Here is a 23,846-nt window from a genome sequence, read left to right on the forward strand (position 1 = left end):
AGAAATATGTTGTGGAGACTTTAATGCTCACAATACTCTGTGGGAAAGTGACCATACAGACACTAATGGAGAAGTAGTTAAAGAACTAGATCACTTTCTTGCCTTAATGATGGAAGCGGTACCAGGGTTAATGTTACAAGAAATCCAGTTTCTTGTATAGATCTTACTTTAGTCTCTGTAAATATGAGTAATTTATGTGAATGGAATATCAATATAGGGAGTGATCACTTACCAATATTGTGTTCCATGAACTTTGATATGTATGTTCAGGAGGGTTATGTAATAGAGAGATGGTTTTTTCCTAAAGCTAACTGGGAAAAATTCAGAGAACTTTGTATTGAGTATACTGAAAGAATATCGATGGAAGGTGACGTAAATAGCTGCGCAGTAGCAGCGACTTCCATGATTATTATATGATATGTAAAAATGCTATAAAAGAAAGAAATCATGCATTCAGAATTTTAAAAAAGAAGCATTTGAGACAAGATAACCTGATGGACTATCAAGAGAGCTATGGCACAGAAAATAATTAAGTCATCCAAGAAGAATGCATGGAGGCAATTCTGCTCCTCCATTGGTAGAGAAGTTAAATTGGGTGACATTTGGGCAATGTTAAAATCCCAGTGCTGATAGATGGAGAACACCTGGCATTATACAAATAAGGAGAAAGCTGAGCTACTAGGTAAGAAGTTTGCAAGTGTACATAGTGGGAGTCATTTAGATGAAATACACAAACAATGGAAAAAGGATATTTTAAGAACAAATAATGATAATGATGAATCAACTACAATGGACGCTTTAGTTAAAGTTAGCAATGAAGCAGAAAGTGCAGTTAGTATGAAAGAGGTCATGGCTATAGTATATTTTGATATTGAGAAAGCTTATGATTCAATGTGGAGAGAAGGATTATTGAGAAAAATGCATAAAATGGGTATTGGCGGAAGGCTATATAACTGGGAGTTAGACTTCCTGTCTAACCGAACATTCAGTGTTAAAGTTGGAGATGCTGTGTCGGAGGATTTTGAAATTGAAAATGGTATTCCTCAAGGGAGCGCTATAAGCCCTATTCTGTTTAACATCATGATAAATGACATTTTTATAAATTTTGGTAGAGATATTGAGTCATCACTTTATGCACATGATGGAGCTATATGGAAAAGAGGGAAAAACATTAGACATGTGACTAATACAGAGTGCTATATTAAAAGTTGAAAGATGTGAGTCGCAAAATCATGCTCAAGTTCTTTAGCAGAAAGAGAAGGATTAATAACGCACAGCTTGAACTGTATGGACAAAATATAGAAAGAGTGAAAGAGTTCAAGTATCTAGGATTGTGGTTTGATGAGAAATATGTATGGAGGAATCATGTTAAAAAAGTTGAAACAAAATGTAAAAAGGTTCTGAATCTCATGAAGTCAGTTTCTGGCGACCAATGGGGAGCAGATAAACAATCACTACTAGATATTTATAGGGCCTTAATACGATCGTGTATTGATTATGAGTGTATGGTATATGGAGCAGCAGCCAAGAGTATTTAAGAAAAATTAGACAGAATACAGTGCAGAGCTCTAAGACTCAGTATAGGTGGAGTGAAAACAACCCCTACGAATGCACTGCTGGTAGAAGCTGATGAATTGCCATTATATTTAAGACATTCTAAGTTGTCTTTAGCATATTGGGTCAAGTTAAAAGGATCTGGAGAGGAACAACCTGCAACACAGGTTCTGTGTGACTGTTGGGAATATACATAACAACAGAAAGGTAAAGGATTTGGTTGGAATATTAATGCAGTAACAGAAGAATACGGATTAAAATACTATAGACTATGGACCAATTACTGAATGGGGTAATGTTCCTCCATGGATATTTCCTGTGCCCAATGTAGACTTGAAGCTTCTGGAGAAGAAGAAAGAATGGAGTGAAAGTAATGTGTTTAATATTGGATATCTGGTTCAAGATTATGTGAAGAGGAATTATTATAATTATATGCTATTATTTACTGATGGATCAAAAGATCCAGGGACTGAACATGTAGGATCAGGAGCATACATACCTGAGTTTGATGTAGTTATATGTAAAATAATTAATGATACATTATCTGTATATACAGCAGAAATGGTTGCTATTATTTTAGGGTGACAGTGGATAGAAGAGGTGAGGCCAGAGAGAGTTTTGTTCAGACTCCACTGCAGCCCTGTATAGTTCGAATTCCAAAACGACAGTAAGAGATAATCTATTGATTGAAATATGTACAATAATGCTGAGAATACAAAGAGCTGGAGTCGATGTGCAATTTGTTTGGGTCCCTGCTCATGTTGGAGTTGAGGGGAATGAGAAAGCAGACAATAATGAAAGTTCCCTTTGGAAAAGCAGAGGCCAAATCATTCTTTATAAAAACAGTGATTGACGTGTGGCAGAAAAAGTGGGACACAGACACTATAGGGAGACACTATTACAGCATACAGAAATCAATTAAGGTGAAGGGTTTCAAAGGGAAATGTAGAAGAGATGAAGTGTTTTTTTCAAGATTAAGGTTTGAACATATGCTGGATTAAAATCAACGCTTTGCTAAGGGCAAAATGTGTGTCTGATAAATGTGAGGTTTGTAATGTTCCTGAAAATGTCGAGCATGTCATCATGAAGTGTAGTAAATATGATTCTGAGAGGAACATCTTACGTGAGAAGATATATGAATTAGGACGGGGATGGAATTTAGAAGGGATTTTAGGGATGAGTGAGGAAACAAGGGAGTGCTGCAAAGCTCTCTTTAATTTTCTTGAATCTACAGGACTAGACCATAACATATAGTCTTTTTTGTTTGTTTTGTTTGTTTTTTGATTGTTTGTTTACCTTTTGCATACACTGAACCTGTAACCTGAAGCACGAAAACCTTGATATTACACACTCCGGTACAGTAGGTGGTGGTAAGCTCCTGAACTAGTTGGTTGCGACCCACCATAAAACCCAGAGAAGAAGAAAAAGAAGAGGAAGGTGGCCGTCATGATAAGTTCAGTTACACTTTAATAATCCCTTCCTTTTTGTACACGCTCTGTATGTAGCATATTTAATGTCCATTACTAATGACTTTGTTCTGCACATGGACTGTGTATTTGCATATGTGCTGAGTCAGTTGTGGGTATGTAGCTGAAATTGCTGCCATCACACAGCCACTAGATGGAGACAGATGTCTTTGCTTGTGCATGTCACTTGAGACATTAAGAGCAGGAATCACACAAACCATATCATTCATTTACAGCTGCACATAATCATTGGGTAATGCAGACGTGCTTCTCTGACACGGACCTGTAAACCTTTCTTATTCAACCCAAAGTAACGTTAGCTGGCTAAAGTACACGGAGTAGCCTATCTGTCCTCAGTTAGGTCTATCTTTTCCTTGTGTTTGCTTTGAAAGGGGAACTAACTGATTGAGAATGACATTCATGGGACTCGCTCTGCTCCTCCTCTTTTAAATATTTACCCACTCCAGTAAATCACTTCAAACTGGATATTGAGAGGGTCAGACCACAAGAGAAGGGGCACAATGGAGAAATCAACCGACAGATCCACCAAGAAAAAAGTTGTAGCAGTTGTTGGCGGTGGTTTGGTAAGAAAAGAAAATGAAAGTGAAATGTTAATTCACTGTACCTCTTGTCTTAAACTGTCTTTAGATCTCTTGAATACATATTGACAGGCAACTGTCCTCTTTGGAAAGAAGAATACTTTCATTTTATAGTGTGGAATAAAGGGAATAAGGGTACAAAAGAGTGTTTAGGGATGGCTATGCAGCCTAAATAGTGATCATATTGTATAATTCAATATTTATGTATGACAGTGTAAAGTGGGGTGATTGTGGCTTAGAGGTAGAGCAGGACACCCTATAATCGCTGGTTCAATCCCAGCCTGCATGTCAAAGTGTCCTTGCTGAACCCCACCTTTCTCCTGAAGGCTGTGGCATCGGGTTGTGTGGCTGTGGGTGTATGATTATTTTTTTTCTGATGAGCAGTTGGCACCTTGCATGGCAGCCTCTGTCATCAGTGTATGAATGGGGTGAATTTGACATGTAGTGTAAAGCGCCAGTGGTCAGAAGACTAGAAAGGCGCTAAGCAAGTACAGTCCATGTATCATTAAAGCACAGTGATTTTGGCAAGATTGTTAAAGAACTCTCCTGATTCCCGTTCACCCTTTAGGTTGGATCTCTGAATGCCTGCTTCTTTGCCAAACGAGGCTTTAATGTGGAAGTCTTTGAAACTCGGGAAGGTTGTATTCAAAGCTCTCTTTAAAACCTACTTAAGCAAATAACTTTATCACATCACTGCCCTCTCTGAGGCATACGTAGAGCCACACATCAAATTACAATATTCCTGAACAGTATACACACATAGGTGAATAGAAATATTGTTTTTCAACAGATAATCAAAATTCCACAAAGGCTCTCTTGAAAAATTGTGTCTGAATTTGTTCAGATATCCGGAAGTCCAAAATTGTGAAGGGGAGAAGCATCAACCTGGCTTTATCTCACAGGGGCCGGCAAGCATTGAAGCATGTTGGAATGGAGGAGAAGGTATGCTAATTAAATATACTTACTGTTTATCTAGTAAAGCAGAAAGTAAGGTTTCTCCCAGGACCGCAGGGGTATGATGAACAGTGTAGTGCTTGTTCATCGGCTTCACTGTATGAGTCCTCTTCGACCACACATCATAGTGGATGCAAGTAAGTGGAAACCCTTCCTTTTTTAGTTTAGCTGTATTTCTGATAATGAAATATTAAACACATGGCCAGGCCCCAGGGAATCTGTCCATCTTTCTTTGCTCCCAGACCAAGTAAGATGTTTTATTCTGAGGTCAGCAATCTTTTTGTTGGTCCATATTTGCTATGCTGACAATGTTATGCACGCCTGAGAACTCTGCATCACACCCTTTTTTTAACACTTGCATGACTTTTCAGCATGACTAAACAAGGCTTGGTTTTTGAGGTTTCCAATATATTTTCAAGGCAGATATGGGGTGACCACATGGACTAGCCTGAGTGTCCACGGAATGGTATCCTGTTTCCACTTAGACCACTTTTAAATTGAGACTGAAAACATGGATTTTGCAAATGCAACGTATAACACTATACAGAATCAATTATCCTGAATGTCATTTTAAAAATGTAACTCCCTCTATTAATAATTTGTCCTCAGATTGTCTCCAAGGGAATCCCCATGCATGCAAGAATGATCCATTCTCTGAGTGGGAAACAGTCCCCGATCCCTTATGGCAAGAAAGGCCAGGTAAGCTGGCCATTGTTGTGATGTGAACTTTATATAATGCAATCAGTACAAGTTACAACTTGTGGTGTCAGTCTGACATTTTGCCACACGTCAATAGAAGTCCCTGTTATTTGTATAGTTAGTCTGTCTGAAAATAGCTGTTTTTAATTACATTGCTGCCAGTTATGCAGGAATTTCTCTTGGGGATTTATATGGTTAATAAAACAAATAGAACTGTGACACTGTTCATTAAAAATGGGAACAGGAAGCCTCTAGGTTTTATACTCTGTGTACATTCATGAATCTACATACTTGTCTCCAAGTAAGACAGTGAAACATGTAGATTCATGAATGTACACAGAGTATAAAACCTAGAGGCTTCCTGTTCCCATTTTTAATGAACAGTGTCACAGTTCTCTTTTTGAAGGCCTGGTACCTATAGAATTACACTGTCATACATTGTCATACATACATTGTTCTCCTCTCAGTTCATCTTGTCAGTAGACCGAGCCAATCTGAACAAAGAACTGCTAACAGGTAAGGACATTATAGTGGCTTTGCATAATTCAGTCAAAATAGTCTTGGAGCATAAACACTGAACACAATGTCATAAGATGTGTGCTGAAATAACCAAATAGAAAAATAGCAATTTGACATTCAAATTATGCCCTTTTCCCACAAAAACATACTGCAAAATTTGACTCAAAGAGTTTTAGCCCCTTTCAGACATGCACCCCTTTATGTTAATCTGATGGCTAAACTAGGTCAACACTTTCAACACGGCACAAGTCTGAACTGAACAGCACTATATTAGCCTAAATGTCATCTCTCATGAACAAATAAGCAAAAATTTGTTAAAGAAGTGAAAGAGCTAATTTGAAGTTGTGAAGATTTTTCTCATTTTAGGTCTGTCTATGTGACCTCGAAGTGTGACTGGGCCAAAATAGGTTAAAAAGCTCTCATATAACCACAGTAATATTCTAACCAACAGTCTCCCCCCGTATTTTTCATGTGACTAATAAGTGAATAGCCTATCTAGCAAAGCACTTTACAGTACATAGGCCCACAGCATGTAATGTATTAGGAATTAAATTAGGAGTCCCAACTTAATGTCATGTCATTTAATACCTGTGTATTCTCAGATATACAGCAGAACATATTCTCTAATAATGTTAAATGATTAGGATCGATCTGGACCTGTACATAAGCATTTTTTTGGGCCCCTGCCTGCATCGATGGCTATTTGTTGTAGTATCACTCAGTCCACTTTCTCCCCCAGTCCTGCACCCCTGGCCACGAGTAACAATTTACAGGATTATGATACTTGCTAAAACGTATTGTAACAGTAGCAAAAGTGGGGAAGAGTTATGGGCTGTGTCAAAAATGTTCATTTACCATATATTGCACTCACTTTCCGCCATTTTATTTGATGGTGCAAGTTCTGAATGTGAACTTTATGCACTACATAGCAACATTACCCTAAAATATTCCCACAATGTAACAAAAAAGTAATGTCCTTGGCATGTACAATATGTTCTGCTAACAATCCCACAATAAAATGCTGTTCTATAAAAAAATATTTTATAAATGCTGAAATTATGTATATATAATATTAAATATACCACTGTGCAACTATACACCTGTCTGTGATGATGCAAAGTGATCGAAGTGTCTGAAATCTCTCTATACAGTTAACTACTGAGTGTCTATTATATAGGGAATAGTGAGTGAGTGGTTTCAGACACAGCCATAAAGTCAATAAACTGCAATATTTACCCAGTGTTTGCTAACTTCAGCTAACATTAGCCGCCATAAGCTACTACTGGTCACAAGAGACCAAAAAGGTCTGTAGCAGCTAAACCCCTTAGTGTATTGAAGTGAGCAACAGTACCTTTTATTGCTAATAAATTCAACTTTTTCCAAGTTAAAACATGTGCTCTGTCTTCACACCCACTGTCCTGAGGGATGCTGTTTGCTAGCGAGCTGAGCCTCACATACTCCCTGTGCGTTAACTTAATGCAAGGCTTTAAACTGCATGAGTATGTCAGGGGATGCCACGGGATGGGTTAGTCTTTTCTGGTTAAAAGGATTTTGCCTAATATTTATGAAGTGCCTCCGTGTACGCTTGGAGATAATGTGTGATAGCATGGGAATGAACATTGAGATAAAGAGATTTCGGAAAGTGTAACAACCAAAATGTCGATTTTCACAAATGTGTTATGTCACGCCTGCGTATGTGAAGCTCCTTTTGTAACATTTTACTCCCACAGCGGCAGAGACATATCCAAACACAAAGCTGAACTTTGACCACAAACTGCAGGACTGGAGTGCTGAAACAGGGCTAATGACCTTTCTCAGGTAAATAGTAACTGATCTTACATATGTACACCCCTGAACTCACAGCACATACACACATAAACAAACACACACACGTTTACTTATGTCGATTTTGGAGACATTACATTGAGTTACACGAATTTCCTGGAAAATAGCAGTAACCCAAAACATTAACAACTGTCCCAAAAATCAAGAGCCTTCCACGCTCAACTGGTGTTTCCGAAGGTAGCATAAGCCAGACCTCCCTCCTCCATACACACACATAATATGGATAAACTAAGAGGAGGATCTGCTTTGTTTTCACAAGACTTTTTGTTGATCATGTTTCCTGTGTCTTCCTACATGGAAACACATGCAGCTTTGTAAATGTTAGCTGCCTGAGATCCGGGAGGTTCATAAACATGCTGCCTTTGAAGCCTCTGTGTGTGAGTTTTGAGTAGCTCTGTAATTGGTTGTCCTTGAGGTAAAAGTGACAGACAATTTACAACCCAATTAACATTGAAACACCTCTAGGTCTTTTTAGCTGTGGGAATAAGCCGTGCAGTGAATTAGTGACACAGTTAAACGCTGTTTAATGTGATCACAGAGTTTTAAAATTGAATTCAGCCTTATCTAAAATGTGTTGAAATCCATTTGATATGTATGTTGTGTGTATTTCTATTTATTTATTCATTTCTATGCCTGGTGTTCCAACAAGCACCAAGTTAAAAACGTATTTTCGAATGAGTCACTGTGCAGTTATTGCCACAGTGAACAAACCCTTTCATGCACTCTAATTAAATCAGATTTCACCTAAAGGCCTTGAGCGTGCCTTGAATCCGAAAGTCACCCTGGCTTGCACTTTACTCACGCAGGACACATCCCTCCCTCTACCCTGTAGTTGAGCTGTGACACCTCATATGTACTCCCTCCAGCTTGTATAATTAAATGTAAATGTTGAGCCTGATACCACTGTGATAACCATCGGCCTTCCATACTGGCCAGGAAATATTCAGAGATCGCTATCAGCATGAAATAAATGTAAATAATCTGCTTTCTTCTCATAATCTGGTCTATAACTTGTATATTGTTGTAAATCTAATAACATGTTAATAAGTTCTTAGAATATCTCTAAACACTATTTAATATTATAATCTGATCATTCTTTAGGTATGATATCTTTGTCACTGCGGTGGACAGACACAATGTGCCACAAGGATTGTCACTTTGTCTAAAACACTGTGATAAGGAAACCTTATGTTGTCAGATGTACTAGATCAATTTTTTATGATTTATTGGTCGATGTGCACGTTTACTATTTATATACAACTGTAATTTCTGTGTGAAAATAAAGCTGGTCATTGAACTAATAATATTAATAATGACAATGAACATCCTCATACAGGATGTGGCGCATGAAATACTGTTTTTATAAAAAGCTTATTTTAGTAAAATAACTTCTGATTTTAAAATTAATCTTAAAGTTTGCCCTTGCCGAATAAAGATCTTCAGTTATAACATAGGAGAATTTCTAAAAGTATTTCAGTGTCCTAATGTAATCATCAATAATAATAAGGTCTCCTGTGTGTATGATGAAAAGTGTGAGAAAGAAAAGCTCAAACATACAGCCCTCAGTCTGCATTAGACCTAAATCAAACCTGCAGCACATATCCCGAGGGCCCCACACTTACCACATATTCTCAGGCTAAACATCCGCAAAGGAACACTTTTTACACACCTGAGTTTCAGCCTGGTTGACAGGTGTGTAGGCATCAGAATAGAAGTGTGTTTACTTGCATTTTTTTTGTGATGTTAAGAATCCTCAGGCTAAAGGAGAAAAATAGGATTAACCTGTTAAACCAAGTAAGAATCTAGTAAAGCTAAAGTTATTTAGCTGAAATACATATGGGTGTCAGTATATCGTACATTAATTAATTAGTAATTTGTCATGTTACTGATATATTTCTCAGGTCAGACGGGTCCAAGGAGCAGATCAAGGCAGACCTGATTGTAGGCTGTGATGGAGCTTTTTCTGCCATCCGTAAGCAATTCCTCCGCCGCAGCCGCTTCAACTACAGCCAGACCTACATCCCCCACGGCTACATGGAGCTCACCATGCCACCCAAAAATGGAGAGGTCAGTCGTCAGTAAAGTACCACTTCTTTAACTGAAGGCGGTGAAATGCTGATAGTATTTGACTCACATTGTTTAGGCACCATTCTAGATGTCCTCTTGTTGATTTCATTTTGTTTGTCCCACTTTCATCATCATCTCCAGTTTGCCATGAAGCCTAATTATCTGCACATCTGGCCGCGAAACACATTCATGATGATCGCCCTGCCCAACCTGGTGAGAGTGAATTTCATTTTCTTCTCTCATGTGTTTTCTAGCTGCACTATTTCTACGCTGTAAAGTGAGCAATGGTAACCTGTTTATTTTTGCAAAAGCTAGATGTTGCAGATAGACAGAGGCATTATCACTTCAGATAATTTCAGGGCATGATTGGACGTCCTCATAGCGTTAATTAGGCTCATTTACAGATGCTTCATCGCCAGTAGAGGCTTACTCCTCAGAAATCTTACCTACTTTTCACACAACAGTTGTGTCCTCCTTTCCATCAGTGTCTCAACAGTCGCTGTGTGTTTTTGGCACACTTCTCTCCGTCTCTCCTGTCCATTTTAATCTCACAATGATTTTTCTGCACGGCTGACTCAGCACAACAGTTTTGGCTGTCTCTGCAGTGGGGCCAGGCTAAAGCAGCTGACTTTCACTCACCACCCTAGTTCCCAGGGACATTATGGGTGAGGAGAAAAAATACATCCTTGCTGCTGAGGATACCACGGTAACAGAGGCAGCGCTAAAAGGTCACAGAGGAGGAGTTTGTGATGTTGATAGATAGGACCTGCTCAGATGAGCACATAATGGCATGCCCACAACCCCAGTGCACTTTCATCCATCAGTTGCACTGGGTGGAGTTTGGCTATGACATTTGCACTGATGATGGAAGATTCTATGAATGAGTTCAGCATGGAGGTTTGTTTTAGACCCATGAAAGTCATTTCAACCTGTATTAAAATAAAGCAAGTGTAAGGTGTGTACAGTATGTCGTGGAAATTAAATTCCTGGTGAGGGGTTGAGCAATGAATTGAGTCACAACCAACCGTTGTGAAGAATGTATTAACAAAAGAGAATAAACTGAGAAGTACTAAAACACAAATACAGCTGGTCCAGAGACCTGCCGCCTAGGGCGGCTTCGGGTGTCTGGCCCCGACCAAAGAGATGCATCATCATTCACACAGTCTAGGTTTCTAAGTTTTGGGGAACAGAGATCCTCTCTCGGCCTTGAATGAACATTCCAGGAGAGGAGAGGAACAACAAGAGGGGGAAAACACCAAAACAATCTGACTGTGACAAACGCAGGTCAAAGGTCAGGTCTTGGTAGTCCCCAAGTACGGCGGACTGTGGAGAGCCTTTTCAGTCAGTGAGGCTTCTGTCATCTCAGTGACGTCAGATACAAGTCGGTCAAGTGCTCTGTTTTTCACCATGAATCATGGTCTATCTTTTAACCATTTTATAAACAAAATCGTCATCACCTCTTTATGGTGATTGGTTTTGGAATGGATGGAAAAGGCTTGTACGCAGTGAGAGGGAGAGATGTACTCTCACTGTGATCACATGTCCTACCACTCTGCTCTGTTGGTTGGACTTCCCCACAGTTTTCCTTTTGATGGAAAATTGTGGGAGTGGGCAGGCGAGTCATCACAGAGGATGGTGACTCCAGCCTGTAACAGTGAATTCAAAACATAACTCGGCCTTTGAATCACTAACAAACAAACAAACAAACAAACAAACATGTTTAATACATTCAAGCGCTTCTTGTTTAGTAGATATCTTTTTAGATTCTCATTCAGGTAGCACCTCGGACATGAGGTCATGTTGAATGTCTACCCGTGGTGTATGGAAAAGATCTTATTGGAACTAGTTCACCGGTACTCAGAACCACAACAATGCGTGTCAAAACAGGCTTGTTTACATCACCACCCTTGCTTTCCCGGTTATCGGGACCAACCACTGGCCACTCGTCAGTCAGCCGACTCCGGGTAAGAACCCATCTCCCCCCTTCCTTCCAGCTCCAAATCACTTGATTTACCCATGTCACTACCCTTTGAAACCGCTCAAATTAGGGGGGAAAAAATAGAGAAACAACACAACAGCGGCAGCTCCCTGTGTCCAGATAATATGTACTCTAAATAGAGAAATCTCTGTCTATCTCTCTTTAGCTGTCCCTAATTTATTTGTCAATAATTTACCTATAATCTCATCTGTCCACCTGAATTGTGTAGACTACTGTGCAGTGGAATGTATTCAAAAGTCTGATTATGTGTGTGTGTTTCTGCCTACGCCTTGCATGCAGCAGCAGGGGTGTCTGTGTGCATGTGTGTGTGTTTGCCTTAGAGATCAGCCTCTCTCCCCATTCCCAGTGCTCTGGTTGCCGAAATGAGTTTTGTCATGTTTCATCAAAATCACATACCACATAATACCATATATACAACATCTGCCCCTCTTCCTGCTTGGTTTGACCTAATCTGATAATTTCCCAGTGCTCAGTATTCATTACAAACATTGGATGTTCAAGTTTAGTATTACTTACTAAGATCTTAATATGGTATTCATTTTAGTTTCAATGTCTTTAAGATTCTTACTTTATCTGTGAGAGGTTGTAACGCTGGATCCTGTCACTAGCGTCCGTCCCGCCCCCTCCAGCTCAGTCCATGTGTTTTCCTTTTTTTTTCTTGCCAGTCTGTTTTAGAAATTGTGCAAAATCTCTTTTCCAATGTCCACTTTTGCCCTTTACTTTGCCCTATCCCTCTTTACTGTCCATTTCTTTGTACCAGGATGGCTTGATACAGCACCAATCATTTTCTTTTGACAGTTGTCTTCTTGCTTTGTCTTCATGTTGATCTTCTGTATGTTAAGCATGCTCTTTCGTGCTGTCTGTCTTCCATGATGTCACATGCTGTGAAATACTCTTCATTACTCCAGCAGCAGTTTCTGGACTACTCAAACTCATAACTTTTAGGGTCTCATTGCATCTTGTTCCAGGCCGCTGTAGGATATGGTCATACGGACTAGGAGAGTCCTACATGATTCAGTCTGTTCTTGCTGTTCAGCTGCTGGGCTGCATCATACAGGCAGAACTTAATCCAGTGGTAATTCTGGACTGTGCATTGTGCTTTGCTGTACTCAGCATACTTCTAACTGCTTTCCTTCTTATCTGGCTGGAGTGACATATGATGATAATGATGGTTATTAAGAAAGGAACATCTTATCTTATCGTAATGCTGATCTTGTGGAAGTCCAGCTTTTCTTCAATGCTGTGTTTATCTCAGTCATTGTGGGCCATACTCTTTGACAATCTTATCCAAACTGCTCCAGCTGTGTCTGTGGAGCTGTCAAAGGTTTCGGTCAGTCTGGTCACGTGAGGCATGGATTTAACAATGTCCTAAATGTCAATATTCCTATTTTCTTGGCATTTCTTTCTCTGGGAATCTGGAGGGAGAGCCAAGGTCTCTTTATCGGACTTTTACTGGAGCAGAGCACATTTTCTTCTGTGCACTAGCAGTGGATGTCTTTATCTTTTCACTGATTATCTACTCATTTCTCACCGTTAAGTTCTTTTCCTTTTCTTTCTGGAACGGTGCGAAGATCCGGGCTCTGCTGAACACAGCTTCTCCCCTACTGGGAGGATTTTAAGCTGGCTTCTGTCCTTCAACAGAGTCCGAATCCCTCATCCGTCCCATCTGGGTCGCCAAATTGTCGTGGAAATTATATTCCTGGTGAGGGGTTGAGCAAAGAATTGAGTTACAACCAACTGCTGTCTTTGAAGAATTTATTAATAGAAGAGAATAAACAGAAGTACTAAAACACATATACAGCTGGTCCAGAGACCTGCCACCTAAGGTGGCTTCGGGCGTCTGGCCCTGAGCAAAGGGATGCATAATCATTTACACAGTCTAGGTTTCTATGTTTTGGGGAACAGAGATCCTCTCTTGGCCTTGAATGAACATTCCAGGAGAGGAGAGGAACAACAATAAGGGGAAAACACCAAAACAATCTCACAGCTCTGACCTAAACCCTAGTAAATGTGCACGGACTAACATACCGAGTATAGGAAAAGTTAAGGATGAAAACACAATATATATATATATATATATATATATATATATATATATATATATATATAAGACATAACAATAATAGTAATAGTAATAATAATAATAATAAAAGAACATACATAAAAGATTAAATGTAAGAGGACACAATTTTCTGTCATAACACAGTATACCACAGGATGCAGCATGTACAAAAGGATGCTTGATTTGTGAGTGCAAGGGGTCAATGATGACCTTGAGAACACGTGTGATAAATTATTCTAAATGCAAGGTCCCCTTACTTAATTGTTCCCGAAACCTTTGGCCGTGTCTTCCTGCATGGATACACCTGAAAGCTTTGTGAATAGCAAAGTAAGTGAATCTTGGGTCAAGAATATTTTATGTGCTAAGATATTTTAGCACACTGTATTTGTGTTACATTGCATCATCAGCATACAGAATATAGAAACTTTTGTGAATGGAACCCCAGACAGTTGAACAACACAAATGCATTAGTTTAGATATTCTACAAAAACAATTAAGGAAAAGTCAAAATAAAGATTTTATAATTGTGCTCTAATTGTTTGCAGTACTATGGTTTATTACCAAATACCTGCAAACATTGCAATACCTGCAGACATTCCCAATAACCTCAGCTGTACTTTGAATAAGGTGTTAATTAGCAAATGTTTGCATGCTTACACACTGAATATGGTGATGCGTATGGTTAACACTACAGCTGCTAAAAATCAGCATGTGACCATGGTCATTGTGACCATCAGTTGTGGAAAGTAAGTACCTTTACTGTACTAGAGTACAATTTTGAGGTGTTTGTACTTTACATTCCATTTTTTCATGTTACTTTAAACTGCTACTACATTTTAAAGGCAAATATTGTACTATATTTAAAATATTTTTACCTTAAAAGTCCCTCTTGTAAAGCATCTTGTAACCAAGTGTTTTGTCTTAGTGTAAATAAAGATGACTCAATTTAATTTGCAAGAAGTGTGTGGGGTTGAGGGCTAACATCACTGTGCACTGTGTTTGTTTTCAAATTTAGGACAAGACATTTACCTGTACCCTCTTCATGCCCTTTGAGGAGTTTGAGAAGATCACCACAGGAGATGAAGTCATCGAGTTTTTCCAGAAATACTTCCCTGACGCCATACCACTAATAGGAGTGTAAGTGGACTTTCTCAACCCCCCCCCCCCCCCCCCCCTCCCACTGTCTGTCTCTGTCTCCCCCTTTTCTCCCCCTCTGCCTCTATCTCTTCATCCAACCTGCCATGTCGTCTTCAAAAACACTTAAATTTCCCATCATCCTGTCATCTCACTGCCATGATCTATGAAGTGTGAAATTGCAGCCTTACTGTTACAAGGCTTTGTGCAATGAAGGTTTTAATTTGGGGTGAACCGTCTGTTGTGGGTGACGGAGGGAGAGTGGAGGCATGAACTGTAGAATCCCTTAAGGCGTTCATTCACTCACTTCCTCTCTGAGTTAGCTTTATTTGGAGTGCTCAGGCATAAACAACTCAACGCATGCTTTTGTTCCTCTGTTTGGCTGTTTAACTTCACCAGGGCAGACGGAGCATGGTTGTTTTAGCTTACTCAGATGTGACAGACGCTTTTGTTGCAAGCAAAAACCAGAGCCTGTTGTTTCGAAACATACGACTGTCAAAACGAATAGCCTGAAATGAGTTTGTAATTTTTAACTTCCATTTGTGTCCCGCAGTGATAATCTCAAAAGGGATTATTTCCGATTGCCTGGGCAGGCCATGGTGTCTGTCAAGTGCTCCCCATATCACATTGGAGACAAATGTGTTCTTATGGGTGATGCAGCCCATGCAGTGGTACCTTTCTATGGGCAGGGGATGAACGCTGTAAGTAACAAGGAGGAAGGAGGAAGAGAAAGGAGGAAGAGAAAAGGAGGAAGAGAAAAGCAGAAAAGAATTAATTAAATGGAGACTCATTCATCCATTCGTGCTTCATAGGGCTTTGAGGACTGCATTGTCTTTGAAGAAATAATGGAACAGCTCAATGAGGATTTCAGTAAGTACTTTTTAAAAGAACAAAGATTAAATGAGACACAGAGAGAGAATGAACTGACAATTCATAAGAAATCTGTCTGTTTTCCTCTTTGGATCCGCCTAGGTGCTGTGCTGCCAGAGTATTCCAGGGTGCGAGTTCCAGATGACCACGCAATTGCAGACCTGGCCATGTACAACTATGTTGAAGTAATGCATATTTATTTAAGTATTCATTATAATGTCAAATTAAACCTCATACTTTAAAATACACAACATTGCCACTTTTAAAATGGGGGTTATGGTATCTATTAGGAATTGATTAACTGCACACTCTACTTGCCTGACTGCCCCCAACATTACTTTCTCGTCAGAATATTCTCAAGCAATGAAAGTGCAGTTAATAGGAAGCAACAATCATAGTCAACTATTCTCAGATATTACCAATGTAGTATAAATTAGATTTTTATGCATTTTAAAAGTTAACTTATGATTGTAAATATGACCTGTAAACACTGTAAATATTCCTTCCAATTCCTTCTAAATCAATGAACCATGTAAAAAAAATTAGTCAGATATTTATATTTATCAATAAACTGCATTCAGGTAAGTCATTAACTTTAGCTTTAGCTTGATTCATATTTTTTATAATAAAAATGGATCAAATGAGTAATGATGTGTGACGTGAAAGATGTCGCTTGTAGTGATCAACCCACAGAGAATAATCACCAACTGCAGTTCCCCTCAGCTCTGCAGAGCTTTATATATAACTGTTTGTTTTGGTTTACTGGCCCACAGTTGATGCTCGCATCAACGTTGTTTTCGACTACCTGCTCAGACCAAACAGCAGACAGAAAAAGTTAGCAACTAGCTGGTGAACATAGTGGAGCATTTAGCAGCTAAAGAGGCAGAAAAACAGAACAAAAATGAGAGTGGATATTGGACCTATGTCATTGTATACAAAGTAGATATAAGGCCAAAACGTCATTCACCATTAATCCTGGGCTGATCTTCTGTTTTACATGTAAAACCTGGATCTCCTTACTACAGCTGTGAAATAAATGTATTGTGGTGAAGTAAAAACAATCCATACATGCATAAAATTTCTGTTGTGCTTAAAATGGAAAAAGGAATAATAATAAAAAGGAAAGAACAAGTACCTCAAAATTTCAAATACTAGATTAAATGTGCTTAGTTACATTCCACCATTGGGAATGGATCAAGTAATGACCACTAACTAATGCACCACACACTGTAGGCAATAATCTCAAGAAGTGACTGATTGAGAGTGATTCAGTCTACTATACACAAACAGTGATTCACTGTGAAGGTGCTAAGAGCTAAGTGGCTCAAAGACAAAAGACAACAACACTTCCAGACTGAATCCTTGATATTTAACAGCATTTGCTGTTACCAGTCAGCTAATTTAAAACCAGCAATTAGAGTGAACCCCCTTATCTGTAGATATTTGCACTCTCCTTCACATCTGACTGGTAGACAGCTCCTGAACCATCTGCTTACTGTAAAATTCATGCACTCAATAATTGGTCCGAGCACTCTCGTTATTCTAATAGACCTTAAAATTGACCCTAGCATGTTGCTCTAGCTTAATCATCCCTCTACTGCAGTTATGGCCAAGAGAGTAGAGGAGACTGTCTGGAGTTTCTGATATGGCTGTAAGATTTACTTAACATTACAATACGAAGGACAGATGGTTCGCTTCACTGACACATGTGCTTTTTCTTTTTAGATGCGAGCCCATGTCAACTCCAAATGGTTCCTTTTCAGAAAACGTGTTGATAACTTCCTCCACTTCCTCATGCCAAATACAATAATACCGCTTTACACAATGGTAAGTGTCCTAATAAACAAAATGATCACTGACACATTGCTTGGTCTAAGGCAAAATCAATTTCATATGTCGCCCTTCACTGTCTCCAGGTCACTTTCACAAGGACAAGGTACCATGAAGCCGTGGAACGCTGGCATTGGCAAGAAAAAGTAAGACATTCTTTTGTTTAGTTCTTGCTTGCATACTGTTTGCTTTTTGCATATTTCATACTTGAACATCTTAGTATTGTGATTTGGCACTCTTTTGAAGTCGCGCTATTATCAGCACAGAGCATGAAAGGCAAATGTGATTCTCACTGGGTAAATACACCCCCTTTTAGAAACATTTCATTTATTCTACCACAAACTCAGAGCTGTGATGCACAGAGAAATGTTTCTGCTTTCTCCCATTTGGGTGTAGATGAGTCCTTGGCTCTGTGTTGAACTGTGTGATGTGAACTGTTCTGATGGCCTCTGCTCTAAATGTTCCACTGTTAGTAGGAAAGCAAGGATTTCACAGCCTCCCCTGTAAATTGTTTAAACCCGTAGGGATGTCTGGGTGTAAAGGGCAAAATGACCTTTATGGAGGGAAGAAAAACTGCTGTATGAAGCGGCAAATACAGTACAGTAGTAGAACATGTAACAAATTAATAAAATAGTGTGATATTGATGGAAAAATAGAAGTCTGTGGTTTATATTAATTGTTTTGAGTGAAATATCTCAACAAGATTGACATGAAATTTGTTGTCATCTAGCACAAATGCCATTAGGTCAAAGTTTAATTTCTCCCATGCAGGTGACTACCAAATACATACAAAACGAACATTCACATACTTTACCTTTGTGTTTATTGCTGACTGGCAAACGTTAGCATGCTAAGCTGAGATGGTGAACATGATCAGCATTATACCTGCTAAACATCAGCACATTTGCTTTGCCAAAATGAGAATGTTAACATGCTGATGTTAGCATTTAGGACAAAACACCAGCCTCACAGAGCCGCTAGCAAGGCTTTTTCCTAATGTTGTTGCTATGTGGACATCAATCTCTCAAAATGAATGATGAGAGAACCCTTCACTTAAGATCCAAGGAAGGTTAAAATCAAGGTCAACTGGACTGTTTGAAGACACTTGAAGATGATACTCACATACGTTTCGCCTCATCCGAAAAACTTCTTCAATGAAGAAGTTTTTCAGTGAGAGGCCAGACGTCTTCCAGTATCTTCAACCAGTCCAGCTGCCCTGGATTTTAACATTCCTCGGATAACTATGACTTGGATGACTGAGAACCTTCACAGACATCTTCATTTAAGGTGTGCCAGTTAACTACCATAGTCCATTTTGATTGATTGATTTTCAGTGTTGTCATCAAATTAACTAGAACTGTTTTTTATTACTAAAGTAGTAAAAAACAATATAGACATTATCTTGCGAGTGCGTTATTTGAGAATAGTCAGTTGCAGGAAGAACTGCTAAATTCTTATAAACCAAGATCCATTAAACCCAAGTAAATATTCATTTATTCTTGGAAACTTTATTCTTCACATTTGTTGAATTGTATGCTTTGTTTTGTTTGATTGTATGCTTGTAAATGTATGTAATGGTATGATTAGAAGAAACATTTTTACATGTTCAGCTGATGTATTGGGCACTGAATAAAATATTATATAGGTATACTGACTCCATTTCCCCATAATTAGCTCCAATTACAATAAGGCCTTCTTATAAATGTATAGTAACATGTCAGTTCCTTTCTACAAAGCAGTTTAAAAACTTTGGGACCCATGTAAGGTAAAGCATGACAGGGCATTCTTTTGTTAAAATGTGCTTAATGCTTTTGAGAGACTCAAAATAGAATTCAGCCTTAGGTGAGGGGGTGAGGGACCAATAAGTGTTTGCGCATAAAGCTGACAAGACTGAATTCAAGCTTATTTTAAATTTTTCACAGGTGATAAACCGTGGCCTGCTGTTCAGTGCTGCAGGAGCTGTTTTGGGAGGCTCCTACCTGCTCATTAAAAATCCTCCTGATATCAACAAGCTCGTCCTCTCCACTGAGAAAATGTGGAACAGGCTTGTTGCCCTCAGGACACCGTGAGCACTGGCAGTGACAAGTGCAAAGAATGGAGCATCAAACGCAAGAATGAACTGAGAGGATCCCCATTTTAATTAGAGTTTGATTGAATCTTCTAATGAAATCAATGAAGGCTCTGCCAGGCAATTTAATGTACTGAAAACATGATTGTTGTAACTTATAGAGAATGATTGATAATAAGATTTTATACTTCACAGACAAAGCAAAAATCAGTTATTACCTAATATAGTATCCAAAAGCTGTTTCCAATGAGAGAAAGTCAACACGATTTGAGAGAAATTTCAACTGTATTGAGTAAATTAAAACATGTATATCGTTAAATAAGTAAACGAATGTTAATGTTTACCAGTTTATTGATAAAATATTTTAAAAAAGAGTGTAGGACTTGATAAATATTCACTTTGTCCTACTCCTTTTTAGACATTAAATATTGAAGTTGTTTGTTGTATTTGTTTGCTATTAATATTTTTGTTTATTCTTGTTTTGTTCTTTCTTTAACATGTTCGGGAAAAAAAATCTAATAACTCACTTCATCACTGAATAAGGGTTTTATCAGCTATGGAAATCCATTCATCACGTCTATTCATAGCTGACAGCCCAGGAGGTTATGAAAGGAGTGTGTCTCACTGCAGTATACTGAGTCCCAGTCTCATCTCCTCTTATCTAATTACACTCCTGTAGTCCTCCTACATATAAATCACCCAAATGTCATTTCACTGTGATAGCTCTCGACACACTGGAAATTTTGATTGAAATAGAGATAAGGTACACAAGCAAGGTAGCTTAAAATAGCATCTCTTTATTGAATCCATACACAATAATGTCAGTTTGTGCATTATGGTTTATGGCTAAGGAGCTAAGGCTTATTTTCTGTGTTACACACAGTTGGGTACCAACCAAAAAAAAATCAGCTATTACATGTTGATCCATAACACAGCTGGCCTCTAAGTACCCAACACAGTTCTGCAGTTGTCGCATGTACTGTGTGGCATATTTGACAAATAAGTGTGATTCTTTTCCTAAGAGAAATATATTACTAGTTGTTAACTACATAATGTACTTATATCACCACAGTTGATGTTAGATGAGGATGTCACACTTTCATACTACCTGCTTGGAATACTGTCAGGAAAGTTTAAGTTTAATTCTTGGGCTGACAGTTAGATATTTACACCTAGTTGTAACAAATCTGTAACTGTGTGGATACACATGTCCAGGGAGGTCAGACAGGATTATTTTGGCTTGGAATTGCATGTTAAATCCTAAGGCATACTGAGTGGTGGGGTGAGAAGTCCGGAACTTGTGAATCATAGTGGTCTCACTTGAATGACATTAACCTCCTTGGAATTTTCAGTCTTGGAGCTCACGTCCAGGTGGTGGAAGTCATTGCTGGTGATGATGAAGACGATGGAGGAGGAGCTGAAGGTCACCCTCTTCTTGGGTCGGTCCCTGTTGCCGCACGCCCTGGACACAACGATTGGTCGGATGGGGCGCTCGACAGGAGCCAGGGGGCGCTCTTTGAGGTTGAGGTGCCAAGAGAGGCGCGAACAGAGCAGCTGCAGCAAACAGCGGCGGAACTGTGAGAGCATGATTTGGAAGAGAAGGAGAGGGAGACATAAAAGGATGGTAATTAACAGAGGGATGAAACTTCACTCACTTGATATCAGCCTCTAAGGATTCCAGCAAACAAAGACCAGTGTAAGTGACAATTTCACTGCTTCACAGAAAATAAATGTGACTCTACAAATTAAGGCTTTATGTAATAGAAATACTAAAATCTAAAACATACTAAACTGCAGACCTTTTCCCACATTTGTGCAAAATTTTACCTCTCAAAAATGTACTTCTGCACTATTTCGTGCTCATTAAAAAAGTTTCTTTTAAAAATATAAAATTACTCCTGGTTGTAATTCTCAAACCACACGCTGAAGCAGCACAAGAGGAGAACAAACCATCGCCCCTGATTGAGATGCCATTGATTTGCCCTATTTGTCCACAGACAGGTCAGCTGTGGTCAGTGGAGGGGGAAAAAATCAACTGAACACACAGGAAGTGCCCATTAGAACGCTCCAGCAGACATATAATGTATTCTAGACGGCAGGAGAACCTGGTCTGACCAATTAATGTTGAACTTTTTCACTGACGCCAGTCTCACCACCTGCACAGAATAAGACATTTGTGCTGGAGAGGCACACAGTTAACTGATGTTCCATTAAGGTCATAAAGTTGACCCAGCTGTGACAGTTCCTTCCAGCAAACATGAATCGTTTCTTTTTTCTTTTTTTTAGCTCTCTTTCTCAAAAGGTACAAAGATCCAACCTCCTGTGGTTCCTACAGACCATTATCTCTGTTTAATGCTGATGTAAAGGTGTTAGCTAAAGTAACTGCATCCCGCCTAGAGAATGTGTGAATCCTCATATTATATCCAAAGAGCAAAACGGTTTTATAAAAGGGCCATCAATTGTTTTTTAATACCCGTACACTTTTCAATATAATTTACTCAAAACATTCGGCTGAACTTCCTGAATTCGTGATTTCTTTAGATGCTGAAATGGCATTCGATAGGGTAGAGTGAGAGTACTTGTTTGCAGTCTTAAAGAAATTCAGATTTGGTGATAGATTTATTTCATGGATTCGCCTCCTTGATTTGTCCCCTAAGGCCAATGTCCATACCAATGATGTTTGTTCTGATTATTTTGCCCTTGAACGTGGATGTCGCCAAGGTTTTCCTTTATCACCTTTGCTCTTTGCCATCGCTATCGAGCCCCTGTCTATTACATTAAGATCTTCCCCATTATTTAAAGGAATCACCCATTTAAGTATTCTGGAGAATTTCAGCACCTTTTCAGGTTTTAACATTTGGGGAAAAGTGAGTGTTTTCCCATGTAGCATGTGAAATTCAACAGTCAGATTTACCTTTTCAATTTAGTCCGTCAGGGTTTAAATACCTAGGTATTAATATGACTCGTTCTTTATCTAGCCTTGCATCTGCATCTTCCTTGGGTCTTTTTATATAACAACCATTTATTTCCTCCATCACTCTCGGACTCGACATTTTCTGTGTGGTATGACATTGGTCTTACACAAGTCAGACATTTATATGTAGATTGTGTTTTTGATAGTTTTGCCAATTTGCCATCTTCCTCCCTGTTACTCATCTGTTTCGTTATTTTCAATCTCACAATTTTGTGGCTAAATGTTTACCTAATTTACCCTCTATACCTTCAGAACAGGGGTGGGAAACCATGCTTTCATGCTTTCATTTCAATTGGTTTTATGTGTGTATGTGACATATGCATATATGTTTTAAAAACAAGAAAAGGAAAAGGTAAACTGTATTTCTGAGACTGGAAGTATTGACAAAAAAAAACAAAACATGAATTGTTTTTTACTGCAGTTTTCAAATATATTATTTAAGGAACGTTAGAACCACAAACCTTCCTGCTCATGAACACATAGATGAGGGGGTTGTAGGCAGTGCTAGACTTGGCAAAGAACGAGGGGATGATGGCCACTGTGGGAGAGACCATGTTCTTCCTGCCGAAGGCCTCCATCATGGACACGACAGCGTAGGGCGTCCAGCACACCAGGAAGCAGGAGATCATGAGGAAAAACATAACGGCGACCTTCTTCTCATACCGCAAGATCTTGATGATCTGAACCGTCTGGAGGTCCTGGATGGAGCGCAGCTACAAGAAACAGGAGAGAGTAAGTTGCTATCCTGAGGGGGATGTTGGTCTAACAATGAGACATGATGTCATGTGACCAGATCGTTGCTGGTGTGGATCAAAGTTTGTGGTGGGCAGCCTCCCAGTTTGACTATTGAAAGGCCTTAAATGGCCTTGAATGCATTTGTGAACACATCCAATGCAACTGTCTTAGGGTGGTGGAGTTTTTTCTTTTTAGTGAGTGAGTTCACAGACTAAAAACTGAGAATTTTGCACTGTGGTTTGGAACCAGGCAAACTATAGAAGAAGGTATAGTAGGTGAGAACAAGGTACATGGTAGATTCATTTGTCACATTACAACAACAGGTTGTAAAGTGAAATTGAGTTTGTAACTCCCTTCTGCTACGTAGCAGACAATATACAGTAATATAAAAGCAATTTTAACAATGGTAACCAGAAATGCAGTGCTGAGGGTGAATTTGAGTTTAAAATTCTAATAGCTTGGGGAGAAAAG

General features: G+C 39.0%; 2 protein-coding genes across 3 annotated transcripts in view; one reads left to right on the forward strand and one right to left on the reverse strand.

Annotated features, from left to right (window-relative positions):
* The first annotated feature begins 3,541 nt into the window (after positions 1 to 3,541).
* Positions 3,542 to 20,112, forward strand: LOC119916985 (kynurenine 3-monooxygenase). Its single transcript, XM_038737013.1, has 15 exons — positions 3,542 to 3,604; positions 4,188 to 4,257; positions 4,464 to 4,561; positions 5,183 to 5,272; positions 5,740 to 5,788; positions 7,522 to 7,609; positions 9,538 to 9,703; positions 9,845 to 9,916; positions 14,780 to 14,901; positions 15,452 to 15,599; positions 15,711 to 15,768; positions 15,871 to 15,953; positions 17,494 to 17,595; positions 17,685 to 17,744; positions 19,521 to 20,112. Exons 1-15 carry the CDS (start codon positions 3,542 to 3,544, stop codon positions 19,665 to 19,667), a joined length of 1,416 nt encoding a protein of 471 aa, XP_038592941.1. The 3' UTR covers positions 19,668 to 20,112.
* A 330-nt stretch (positions 20,113 to 20,442) lies between these two features.
* opn3 (opsin 3) overlaps positions 20,443 to 23,846 on the reverse strand; it is a 32,002-nt gene continuing 28,598 nt past the window's right edge. The window contains exons 3-4 of one of the 2 annotated variants that reach the window (XM_038737014.1): positions 23,102 to 23,353; positions 20,443 to 21,241 (exon numbers count right to left, since the gene is read on the reverse strand). In XM_038737014.1, coding sequence (XP_038592942.1) covers positions 20,972 to 21,241; positions 23,102 to 23,353 — 522 coding nt within the window. In that variant the 3' untranslated portion in view covers positions 20,443 to 20,971. The remainder of the gene's footprint in view (positions 21,242 to 23,101; positions 23,354 to 23,846) is intronic. The other variant, XM_038737015.1, reaches the window with a different exon arrangement.

This window comes from Micropterus salmoides, unplaced genomic scaffold (genome assembly GCF_014851395.1).
Source record: "Micropterus salmoides isolate LMB-PRFRI ecotype aquatic unplaced genomic scaffold, ASM1485139v1 Ms_hic_scaffold_22, whole genome shotgun sequence".
Taxonomy (NCBI): Eukaryota; Metazoa; Chordata; class Actinopteri; order Centrarchiformes; family Centrarchidae; genus Micropterus; species Micropterus salmoides.

Bases quoted from the DNA above. Each gene is read 5' to 3' on its own strand.
- LOC119916985 (XM_038737013.1), top strand. From the start codon at position 3,542: ATGGAGAAATCAACCGACAGATCCACCAAGAAAAAAGTTGTAGCAGTT. The intron at 4,562-5,182 runs GTATGCTAATTA...ATTTGTCCTCAG, and splicing joins ATGTTGGAATGGAGGAGAAG to ATTGTCTCCAAGGGAATCCC. The intron at 17,745-19,520 runs GTAAGACATTCT...AATTTTTCACAG, and splicing joins GCTGGCATTGGCAAGAAAAA to GTGATAAACCGTGGCCTGCT.